The 13,249-nt window shown below is 34.6% G+C and overlaps 1 protein-coding gene across 6 annotated transcripts in view; it reads right to left on the bottom strand.

Moving 5' to 3' along the window:
* Positions 1-13,249, bottom strand: part of BCAS3 (BCAS3 microtubule associated cell migration factor) — a 787,317-nt gene that overhangs the window by 435,422 nt on the left and 338,646 nt on the right. For all 6 annotated transcript variants that reach the window (XM_051994106.1, XM_051994105.1, XM_051994107.1 and 3 more), the window contains exon 16: positions 770-920. In XM_051994106.1, coding sequence (XP_051850066.1) covers positions 770-920 — 151 coding nt within the window. The remainder of the gene's footprint in view (positions 1-769; positions 921-13,249) is intronic.

The raw sequence follows: 13,249 nt of genomic DNA, 5'->3' as shown, positions 1-13,249 counted from the left end.
TTTCAGAATAATGTCTTTAAATATATAAAAAAAGAAAGAACTATTAAAAAAATCAATCCTTGAAATAAAGCTGTAATTTTTATTTCATTAAGAATTATTTTTATTACTACCTAGGATTATAAAAAAAGACAATTATATAGAATTTAAACTATTAACATAATTAAAAAAGAAGTTCACAGACCCCACATTAAGAATTCTTGAGGTAGGCCAAAGAGTATTTAATGCAGGAGGAAACTCTTAGAGAAATAAAGCAAATGTCTAGAGCTGGACACCTGTACGTTGACTACAATATCACACTGCTCCAGTTCATATAAAGAATATGAAAGGCAGTACTAGCACAAAAACTTTTCTCTATAGTAGTGGTATCAGTCAAAAATAACCAAAGAGTATGCATAGAAAATGTTCTACTGTGATGGCAAGAAATATGCAAATGACACATTGAGGCAAAGGCAAAAGCAGTAAAGTCTAGGCTAACAGATCTGGATTTTATTGTTGTTTTTGCAAGGAGAAAGAGAGAGAGAAGAAGAGATGGAAGGAAAGACAGAGGGAGGAAAGGAAAGAGGGAGGGAGGGAAAGAGGGAAGGAGAGAAGGAGGAAGGAAGGAAAGAAGAAAGGGAGGGAGGGAGGAAAAAAGTATTTTAAAATTTGTACCTAATATAATAGGTTGGCATTAAGTTTCATGCTTCAATGAAAACCATGTCTGGTTGTTATACCTTAGCTTCCAAAAAATAGCATCTTAAAGAATATCAAGTGTGAGTGGCTTGCTTACCCTGTGCGTTTGGTGATGGTCCCCAATGTCATTGGCTGCTTGATTTGCGCAAGAGGTACCACTACCATCAAACTAGGGAGTGGGGAAAGCCGAGGATTGCCCGGGTTGTTGTTGGTGAAATTGTTGTAGGAGTCTTGACTATTTAGTTTTCCTTCAATGAGACAAAAAAATGACAGCATTAGCAAAGGATGTTCTTCCACCTCTGAAGATGATGGCTCTAAATTTGCTGATCTGAAGCAAGAAGTATTTTAGTTCAAATTTGAGTCCCAAAGAATCACTGTTAAGACTCAAAGAATGACAGCCAAAAAAGCTATTCCAATCCTGTCATTATTCAAATGGGAAAATAGGGTCTATATCAGGGGTCCTCAAACTTTTTAAATAGGAGGCCAGTTCACTGTCCCTCAGACTGTTGGAGGGCCGGACTATAGTAAAAACAAAAACAGAAACTTCATAGTCCTGGGTGAGGGGGATAAGCATCCTCAGCTGCCGCATCTGGCCTGCAGGCCATAGTTTGAGGACCCCTGGTCTAGAGAAATACAGTGACTTCTTTATAATTAATTACATAGCTACTAATTAACAGATTAAGGATTGGTAGACTATGAGATCTTCTAATTCCTGCTGTAGTGTTTTATTTCCACTTCCAAGGAATATCTGGATCACCATCACGGTGGATAATTTGGAAGCTAAACATTCTGATAGGCCACTAATGAATTTTCAAATATGAGTAGATATGTAAAAAGCCCAGAAATTCTGAAGCCAAATGTTTTGTTTTGTTGTTTTAAGTGAGAAGTATGTTTGAAATTCAGGCAATACTTTCTAAAATGACTCTATGAACTCTCATAACTTTAAATATGGATGGATTAAACAAAGTAATTTTTAAAAAAGAGACAGACTGAATACAAAATAAAGAGCCCAAAATTTGTTGTTTATAAAACATATTAAAAACAAAGATATACATAGAATAAAAAAAAAGAAGCTTAAATATTTACTATGCTCATGAATTCAAAAAAGAAGAAATCGGATTCATGCTATCAGACAAAGCAAACATAAAATTCATAAAATATACCAAGAAGAACAAGGAAATTACATAGACAAGAAACAAATATCAATATAAAATTGATATATTTCAAATGTCATACCATCTAAAAGTCAAAAAAGAAAAACTCACTGAATTGCTAAAAGATATAAATAGCAACACAACCATAACATGAGGCTTTAATGTTTCCTTTTCAAAGACAGTCAAACCTAACAAAAAGACAAATAAAATTCATAGAATTAACATAATTTTTGAGAATTTTAGAGTTAAAGACTTATGATGCCTTCTGAATGAAACCACTAAAAATTATACATATTCGTCACTACCAATTTTTTTTGCATCATTTTTAAAATTGACCATGTTAAGACACAAAGAAATTTCAAATAAAGATAAAAAGTCAGAAAAACAGCATATCCTTTACAAATCATAAAAAATAAAAACAGTTCAGGGAACAAAGAAAAAAGCCTATGAGGCTTCTTAAGGATTCTTAAACAGTATTTATCAAATAATAAATTTAACTAATGATAAATCATATTTTAGCAACGATATGAAAAAATAATAATGGGGAAAATAGTAAAATGTCTAATATATACAAAGCAGAACACAAAGGAAAAATCATATCCCAAAAAACATATATAAAAAATTATTAGTCATAGTACGATATAATTTAAAAAAAAAACCCAACAGAATGGGTTGCAGTGAGAGACAGAGAGAGAGAGAGAGAGACAGAGAGAGAGAGAAAGAAAGAGAGAGAGAGAGAGAGAATGAAGAGAGAGTGTGTGTGTGTGAGAGAGAGAAAGAGAGAGAGAGAGAGAGAGAGAGAGAGAGAGAGAGAGAGAAATCGAGAAATCTCAGTTCTGGCATTTGGTGACTATGACCAAATCACAACTCCTATGGGTTTCACTTTTCTTATCTGTAACTAGAGATTATATAAGAAAATATATATAAGCCTTAAAATGTGACTTGTCAGTTTTAAAGATCTAATGGGAGGGAGAGAGAGAGGGAGAGGGAGAGAGAGAGGAGAAGAGGGGAGAGGAAGAGGGAGAGGAGAAGAGGGGAGAAGGAGAGAAAGAAAGGGAGAGGGAAGAAGGGAGAAGAAGAGGGAAAAGGAGAGGGAGAGGGAGAGGGAGAGGAAGAGGCAGAGGGAGAGGGAGAAGGAGAAGGAGAGGGAAAGGGAGAAGGAGAGGGAGAGGCAGAAGGAGGAGAGGGAGAGAGAGAGGGAGAGGGAGAGGGAAAGGGAGAGGGAGAAGAAAGGAAAAGGAAAGAGAGAGAAGGGAAGGGAAGGGAAAGGAAGTGAAAGGAAGAGAAAGAAAGGGAAGGGAGGAGAAGGGAAAGGAAGGGAAGAGAAGGAAAAGGAAGGGAGGGGAAGGGAAGAGGAGGGAGGAGGAAAAAGGGAAGGGAAAGGAAAAGGAAACAATGCAGGAGCCAGCCAGCTTATAATAGAATCAAGGGGCTTTAAAGAGACAAGCCACAGTGAATTAGAAAGTTTAGATCATTAACTTGTTTTTCTCTGTTTCTATAATGCTAGGAAATGTCGGCTTTGTCCTCAGTCAAAGAAAGGCCATATTGGGAATTAGGTTTCTAAACAACTAGGCCATTCTAAATAGAAATTACACAAACCCCAGGTCAAATCCATACAGACTGGACTGAAAGAGGGTACTTTTGATTTCAAACTCACTGCACCTCCATTGCAACCACCTTTTCCAAAAGGAAGAATAACAATATGGAAAGAATTTCCTTCACAGGAAGCAGACTGAAAAGCCACAATGGCACTTTAAATGGATTGAAGATAGCAGAAGGGGAAAAAAAATCTTTAATGAATTTCTCATCTTTCTAAAGACACTTAATGCTTTATTTGCTCTCTTCTCAGGGTCATTTAATTCAACATAACAGATAACTTATTGGCAACCTGCCCCCACCACCTTTCCATTTTAAAAAACCCTGCACGTGACATCATACACTCAGGAAAACTAATGCCCCCAAATGAATCTTTTTTTTTTTTTTTTTTTTTTTTAGGGAAAATAATATATATTTATAAACACTTCCATCAATCAAAAGATTTTATACATAACATACATATACAGCATAAAACTAAAAAGAATACAGAAAGGAATCACTTTTAAAGTCCCAACAAAATACAAAAATAGAAAGAGTAAAATATCAATGAGATCAATAAAATTAAAAACAAAAATTCTAAAACATTAACTATGTTAAATAAAGCAGGAACTTTTTTTTTATTAAAGCGTTTTATTTTCAAAACATATTCATAGATAATTTTCAGTATTCACCCTTGCAAAACCTTGTGTTCCCAAATGTTTTCCCTCCATTCCCCCTACCCTATCCCCTAGAGGTCAAGCAATCCAATATGTGTTAAACATATACAAATCTTCTACACATATTTCCACATTTATCATACTGCACAAGAAAAATCAGATCAAAAAGGGAAAAAATAAGAAAGAAATCAAAATGCAAGCAAACAACAACAAAATGAAAATACTATGCTGTGACCCACAAATAGTTCTCTCTCTGGATGCAGACGGCTCTTTTCATCACAAGACCATTGGAACTGGCCTGAATCACCTCACTGTTGAAAAGAGCCATGTTTGTCAGAATTGATCATCACATAATCTTGTTACTGTATACAATGTTCTCCTGGTTCTGCTCATTTCACTTAGCATCAGTTTATATAAGTCTCTCCAGGTCTCTCTGAAATCATCCTCCTGATCATTTCTTATAGAACAATAATATTCCATAACATTTCATAATTCAGCCATTCTCCAATTGATGGGCATCCACTCAGTTTCCAGTTTCTTGTCCCTACAAAAAGGGCCACCACAAACATTTTTGCACATGTGGGTTCCTTTCCCTTTTTTATGATCTCTTTTTCAAAAGAATCTTAAGAATGTAAAAGTTAGTTTGGCAATCTGGTTTTTGTTTAATATTGCCCTGATATAAGAAAACCTGAATGCCAACAATCTATTGTCTATCACAACTAATCCAAGAGACAAAGGATTTAAAAGAATTTTTCATAAAAAGTTAGTGACGAAGAATGTGGAAAAAACAAAACAAAATGAAAAATTAAAAAAAAAAAAGCAGAGAAAGCTATCCTTTGTTTAAATTTTTTTCCTTTCAAGATCTATGTGTTACTAAAGCTAATAAGAACTATCTTGATCATATTTCGAAGACTCAATTAGGTCTCAATTTTTTAAAAACAAAATAGACATTACTATTACCACAAAATAGAACTCATTCGTTTGAATAAAGTTAGTGCTTAGATGCAACTGAGTAATCTCCAGCCAAAACTGTTCCATAGCTATTCTTTCATTGTGTAAAGAGTGTTAGGAAACCTTATCTGACAAACTCACTCACTGTAATGAAAATGAAACTTATTTTACCTTCCTCCAAAAGACTGATTAAAGAACAACCTGAAGAGGTTTCAGGTTAAAATTAAGTGCCCTAGAGTTGAGATGATTCTAATCTGATCTAATCTAATCAAATGTTTATTGTCAACCTTCTACTCTTCAGTAAAGAAGCAGCAATATCTATAACTGAGTTAAATTAGATCAAGAAGTTTATGCTACCATTATAGATGACAACTAAAGAATGTTCCACCTTCCAAATTACTAAGAAATAGACAGATCAGATCATCACAACTTATTATCCTACAATTCTTTAATCATATAAACATCACACAAACTGTAGCTTTAATTGTTCCAAATCATGACTTTCTGACTACTAACAAAAAATATTTTAAATAGTTTGGCTAGCTGTGAGATGCAAAGTAACAAGAAACATTAGATCAAATTAGAAATAAATGTTCTCAAGCAACATATTTTTTTCTAGAAAGCGTGATGACAGACCTTGCCACCCTCAAGATAATGTAGCATTCACTTTAAAGAATGACTAAAGCCGGAAGTACTTATGAAGTTAGCTACAGAAGTGACAGAAATGTAAAGGAGCTATGGACTTTTTTTCCTTTCTTTTTATCATTAAAGTATGAAGGTAGACTCCAGAATGTAGGTAATGATTTAACCAAATGCTCCATCCACATCCCCAGCACAGCAAATGGATGTTTTTATAATACCCATTGGAGATTTTAACTGCAACCTCAATACATGCCATCTTAGCAAAACAAGGTGAAGAACAAGAATCTCAGGCATGGAAAATGAAGGTTAATTTCCCCCTCATTTCTCTTACAGAATTCTTATTAAAGTTAATGGAAGTTGTCTAAATATGTCAAGGGGATAATTAAAAGTAGCATTCACAATATACACAGGATATACCTAAATATATTATAGAAAAATAATAATGCACAAAGTAGGCAGAATACTTAGATGGTGCAATGAATAGAAAGAATGCCAGGGCTGGAATCAGGAAGACATGAGTTCAAAATAGTTTTGTGACCCTGGGCAAATCATTTAACCCTGTTTGCATCAGTTTTCTCATCTGTAAACTAAACAGGAAAAGGAAATGGCAAAGCACTCCAGTATCTTTGCCAAAAAACCCCCAAATGGGGCCACGAATAGTTGGATATGACTAAAATGACTAAATTACAACAAAAATACACAAAAGAACAATCAGTGAAGCAATAAGACGATCAAGAAAATATGTCACAAAAAGAAAAGGAAAAGTTTTAAAAAGAAAGATATGAAGACGTCATTACTTATTTCAATCTTTTATCCAATATTTGGTAACTAAGATTATAGATATTTAATTTAATCTGAGTCAATATTTCCTTATTTGTAAAATGGGGATAAGACCTGAAATATCATATCCCAGGATCATATTAAATAATATAGGTCAAGTGCTTTGCAAACATAACAATCCCACATATCAACATCAGCTTTCATTATTATCATTACTCTAATATACAAAATATAACCATTGAATTCAGCAAAGAGGTTACAACTCATGATAAAAATTTACATTCATTGGTCAGTTAAGACTTACAAAGCACTTTCTTCACTATTCCATACTGGTAACTTTTGAATGAAAATTTTGAGAAAAGTAACAAAGGAGAAAAGCAGATTCCACTTTCAGCAATGTGAAGAGAATGGGAGTTAAAAGAGAGAGGCAGCAAAGCAAGCATGCAAGGACTTTAGCAAGACTTGAGTATGTGTTAAAGTAGAAATAGAAGGAACCTGTTAAAGTAGAAACAGAAAAAAGTCATGGAGTGACAGAAACTCAATACAGCATGAAGGGAGAAGAAAATTGTGGGACAGGGGAAGTAGAAAAGGAAGTAATGGGGATCAGAGTAAGGATGATGAATCTATGCAGATGCAGAGATGGTGATACATAGGGGAAAAGTTTAGAAATACAAGTGAAAGCTAATGTTTGATGACCTCTGGCTTCCCTGTAAAGCAGGAGGTAAAATGATTTAAACAACCAATACTTTACATATTAGGCAAAATATGGTACCAAAAGTTAAAATGTCCGTGTTCAAAAAGTCAAAACTGAATGCTCTGAAGTTATGATAACCAAGTTTAGAGTTTAAAAAAAAAAAAAAAAAAAAGAAAGAAAATCAATTCCAATAGAGCAGTAATGAACTAAACCAGCTATGCCTAGCAAAGAACTCTGGGAGATGACTAAGAACCACTACATTGAATTCCCAATACCTATATTTTTGCCTGCCTGCATTTTGGATTTCCTTCACAGGCTAATTGTACAATATTTCAGAGTCCGATTCTTTTTGTACAGCAAAATAACAGTTTGGTCAAGTATATTTATTGTGTATCTAACTTATACTTTAATATATTTAACATCTACTGGTCATCCTGCCATCTAGGGGAGGGGGAGGGAGGAAGGAGGGGAAAAATTGGAGCAAAAGGTTTGGCAATTGTCAATGCTGTAAAATTACCCATACATATAACTTGTAAATAAAAAGCTATTTAAAAAACATATATTGTGAACGAATCCAGCCATTCTGGAGAGCAATCTGGAATTATGCCCAAAAAGTTATCAAACTGTGCATACCCTTTGATCCAGCCGTGTTTCTATTGGGCTTATACCCCAAAGAAATACTAAAGAAGGGAAAGGGACCTTTATGTGCCAAAATGTTTGTGGCAGCCCTGTTTGTAGTGGCAAGAAACTGGAAATTGAATGGATGCCCATCAATTGGAGAATGGCTGGGTAAATTGTGGTATATGAATGTTATGGAATATTATTGCTCTGTAAGAAATGACCAGCAGGATGAATACAGAGAGGCTTGGAGAGACCTACATGGACTGATGCTAAGTGAGATGAGCAGAACCAGGAGATCATTATACACTTCGACAACGATATTGTATGAGGATGTATTCTGATGGAAGTGGATTTCTCTGACAAAGAGACTTAACTGAGTTTCATTGGATAAATGATGGACAGAAGCAGCTACACCCAAAGAAGGAACACTGGGAAATGAATGTGAACTATTTGATTTTTGATTTTCTTCCCGAGTTATTTTTACCTTCTGAATCCAATTCTCCCTGTGCAGCGGGAGAACTGTTCGGTTCTGCAAATATGTATTGTATCTAGGATATACTGCAACATATTTAACATATATAGGACTGCTTGCCATCTTGTGGGGAGGGGGGGAGAGGGAGGGAGGGGAAAAAACGAAACATAAGTGATTGCAAGGGATAATGCTGTGTAAAAATTATCCTGGCATGGATTCTGTCAATACAAAGTTATTATTAAATAAAATTAAATTAAAAAAAAATAAAAAAAAAAAATAAAGAAACTGGAGCACAGGCTTAGGTCCCAAACACACACACACACACACACACACACACACACACACACACACACACAAAACATATATTAAAAAAAAATAAAGAAAAAAAAAGAGAGAGAGAGGGATAGATACGAAAGGGTATCTTAATCCCTTTGTAGAAATCATTATGGGATGGACTATGGAAATGAAGGACAGCATAGACTTATAATTGTTTCATACATTGGTTAGTTTTACTAAACTGTTTTTCACTATCTCTTTTTTTTTTTTTTATTCTTTGTAAGAAAAGATGGCATGGGAGGAGTAAACAAAGAGCTGCCTTCAGAGCCAGGAAGATCTGGGTGCAAATACTAATGCTCAGGCACATTGTCTAGGTATGACTGGCCATATCACAACCTCTCGGAAGGCAGTTACAACAGTAGCAGGGAAAATATTAACAATTAATTGTAGAGCAGTTTCTTCACCTAGAAGTTCCCTTGCAGAAAATTACTGGTCTAGATAAAAGGGCATGGCTTTTTGGGAGGGGTTGAAGAGATGGATATTTTATAAAATTCAGGTGAAGTAAAAACAAAAGCTATTGATAAAAATGTATTTAAAATAAGAGATATTTTAAAAATAAATTCAAATTGTAAATTTATTATTCAAGAACAAATCTTTAAAATGATTTTTGGCTTATGGGAAAGACAAAGAAATTCAAATTCAAGTGGTAAATTAAGCACATCAGAATAAAACAATGATATTTTTTTTTTTTTTGGTTTTCACTCCCACAGACCCTTGGGCCTAAGTTCTGTGATAGCTATTCTAAGCGAAGATGCAGAAATTATTTGCTGGTAATCATGCAAAAGATTGCCTTTTTCAATCATCAGAATTTGTTTTGATAGAGAAGACTCTGACAAGTTAAGATTAAGTTATCAGGTCACCAACTAGCACTACTTGGCTACAGGGAGTGTTTTTATATCTCCCCTCTTCTCTTCTCTCCTCTGATACCCAGAACAACTGGGTCAATAAAATTATACTGTCAATAGCATCTTCTTTTAATTGCACCCTACAACCAGTCTGATGGTTACTTTCATGAAGGCCCAAGTCTCAGGCCTATATAGTCAGCAACACTGGAAAGTTCTTCTTGAAGAAGTAGTAGCATTTAATAACCAAAAGGGCAAAACCAGTACACATAGGCAGAGTGCTTTGACCCTGATCAAGTCTCTCCTCATTTCTTTTTTTTCATTAAGGGGTCAAAATATTTCTTCTTTATCTACATGTTTGGGATACACAAGACAAATAATATCATGAGAAGTTTTTTGAGACATTTGAAGAAAATCACTACGCAAAACTAAAGCCATCACCTACACTAACCCTGCCAGGCCCACCTTTCTTCTTACTGCCTTTTAATTCCAAGAGAGTAAAGAAAAGGGTTTAAATTACAGCTGAATGATCCGAACTCTGAAAATGAACATCTCAAAACATCAAAATAAATGTAAATTTCCAAAGTTTCTGTACTAAGCAAGTGAAAAAATGTCACAAAAAAGGCTGTTCCCATAGTATTTCTGACACAATGAAACACAGGAAGTCCCCAAAACTTCATGAGAACATTAATTCTTGCAAGATTCCTGGTTCTATTTTTTTTTTTTTGCTTGAATCCATACAGATAAGTTTTATATAAGTTTTCAGTTAGCTTCTGAGTCCTTATACAAATTCGTTATAATTTTGGACTTTTAAAGGTCTACCAGTCCCCTGAAAATGAGTATAAAATTTAAACAATAACATCAACCAAGCACCAGTAATACTGTTTGCCAAGAGGTGAAAGAAGGAATTTCATCTGGAGAAGGATGTAAAAGAAGAGAATTAGCATTTATATAGAGCTTACTACATATGCCAAGCACTGTGCTAAACACTTTCTGAATATTATATCATATGATCTTCAAAACAAACTTGAGAGGTGGGTCTGTTATACCTATTTTAACAGTTAAGGAGACACATGTGAGAGAGGAAAGGAAAGGGCTGGGAAGAAGAAAGGAAGAGAAAGGAGAGAAGAGGAGGAAAGGATCCCAGAATCAGATACAAAATGCATTTTTATGCTTTTTAAAAAAAAATAGTTCAGTGAAAATGATCTTTCAGATTGTTAAAGGGGACATCAACATATGAATGACTTTTTAAAAAGTTTTAAATAGAGAGCAATAAATTATCAAGAGAACCAGAGGTCTCTGTTAGTCATTGACTTGCTGTATAATTCTGGATACTCAATGTGCTTCAACATTTTCATTAAAAAAATGGAAATGATAATAAGGAACACAGATTTTATTAACAATAACCCTGTAGTATATAGAAAGTGGACTAGCTACCTTCAGTACCTTCAAAAGAAGAGAAAATAAAAGATTCACAAAATCAAATCATAGAACTTTGAGAATTTAGAAACCATAATTTTACAGAAGAGGAAAATGAGTCATAATAAGATTTTATTTGACATATCAACAATAAGACAGCTAGTTATATTAGGTAATGAAAAAAATACAGTATAGTATAATGGTAAGTAAAGTGGTAGACTTGGATTCAGGATTTGGTTCCTAGTTCTGGCACAGGCTTGTCCAGGGACAAATTATTTAACCTGTTTCTATTGTAGTCTTCTCTGTAAAGGATGAGTAACGAAATTTCATTACCTACTTCACAGGGTTGTTGTGGGCAAAACTCTTTTTTAGTGTGGGCATTATTTTTAATGCTTTCTCTTTTAGAGCAGTTAACACAAAGAGGACAATGTCTGCAGGGCATCTTGGAATTCTGGGAAAGCACAAGAATGCCAGTTTCATTTGGGATGTCTGTTCTCTTCCTGATTCTCACTCCTCCAGGCCTCTTGTTCTGATTTTCCCTAACTGCCTTCTCATGGAAGTGACCTGGAAAATGGTAAAGCTGTGGATTGCATCTGCTCCTACATAGAGGGGAGAGTGAGTAGGCAAAGGCTTGCCCTCTGGGATCTGGAAGAGCTGTCCTGATATGAGGAATTCAGAAAACCTATGGCTAGGTCACTCATTCCTCCACTTCAACATGAGCTGACCAAAGCGAAAATATTCTGTTTGGGTTTGCCACTGTATCATGTAGGTTTTATATTCCAAGCCATGATTTTTCAGACATTCTGTCACAAATACACAGAAGAAAAATGGATTAAGTTGAGGATAAGAGTGAAGAGAGAAAATAACAATGGGCTTTGTTGCTGTACTCAGGAACAGCCTGTCATGTCAGTTTTGCAGAAGTATATTCCCAAACTGGCCATCATTAACAGACTCACTTGCAGAGAGGGGAAAAAAGGAGGCTGAAAGCTCCGGACAAAAGAAATCCCTGCAGACAAAGTAAAAACAAATTAAAGGCCCCATTATAAAACACAGATGCCACAAGGAAAATAAACTTCCCAAGATTTACTGGGCTTTGACAAAGTTGGACATTTGTGGAAAAGACATCAGCATCAACTCCCAGGTAATACTGCTGCAAAGCTAACCTTTCTGTTTTATCTTTTCTCTTTTTGCAGAAGCATGGTTGGTGTTCTTAGCTTCTGAATGCAACGATCCGAGAACATGTGAACATGGCCTGCTGCCAGCCGATTCTAAAGCTAAGTCCTGAGACTTGTTCACTGTTCCAGACCAAGTTTAATTTACAAAATCTCTATTTTTTTTTTTTTTGGCTCTAAACCAAATAAAGAAAAAAATTTATAAAGATTTTAGATAAGAGAAATTTTACTGCTCTGCCTTAAAAAAACAACTTTTTTCTACATACTTTAAGCAATGAAGTTAAAATGATATTGTTAATAAACAATACTTCTGTGTTTCATCCTTTTAAGAGTTCTTTTCTGATGAAAGAAAAAATAATGACAACCATCATTAAACAGTTTTTACAGAAGAAGAAGGAGAGTTGGAGATGATAAGTGACTTTCTCAATTTCACAAATCTAATACAGAGCAGCATAAAAACTTGAATCTGGTATTACTAACTTGAAGCTGAAGGTACTTTCCACTAAAACACTTGCTTCTCAAATTGATGAATACAAAAATATAAAAAGGATTTACAGTTTTGTCATGGTTGGGCAGAGAGTTTTCCAAATAGAGCAATCTATCTATCTATATCAAGCAGGACCGATAAACAAAAAGAATTAAGGAAAACGAATAGACAATTTAAGTAAAAGTTTTAAAAATCCAATTTAAAATCTTTTTTCCATCAATGATTGCAAAAGTTGTAGGCTACTGCCATTGTTTTTTAATGGTATTAGTGGAACAGATTTGTCCTTGTTTGGGGCCTCCACGTAGCTAGGGAAATGCTTTATCAAGTCAGGTCTAACAACTTCATAATACAGAGGCATGTGTGTGTGTAGGTATATTTTTAAGGATATTCCTTGGAGGCAGAAGAAACTAGTGGATTAAGTGTAGAGGAAAATAGAATGAAAGAGACCATATGACCTAAAGAAGAGACATGAGAAAGCACCTCTCTTCTATTTTTACAGAGGGAGGATGCTATGGATATAGAACATTATATACTGATGACTTAACTGATGTTGATTAATTTTGCCGAACCGGTTTTTTTCCTCCTTTTAAAAAATTTTTTGTTATAAGATATGGCTCTCTGGGTATGGGGAGGAAAGTTATATATTAAGGAATAAAGATATAAAGAAAGTTATCATGCAAAAATTATCTTTTTTGTAATAAGGCATGGTAATTTTAATGACGGAGAAAGTATTTAATTAGTAGGAAGAACAAAAA

Source organism: Antechinus flavipes, chromosome 4, assembly GCF_016432865.1.
Source record: "Antechinus flavipes isolate AdamAnt ecotype Samford, QLD, Australia chromosome 4, AdamAnt_v2, whole genome shotgun sequence".
NCBI lineage: Eukaryota > Metazoa > Chordata > Mammalia > Dasyuromorphia > Dasyuridae > Antechinus > Antechinus flavipes.
The sequence above is the reverse complement of the archived record's forward strand: the minus strand, read 5'-3'. Positions and strand labels throughout refer to the sequence as shown.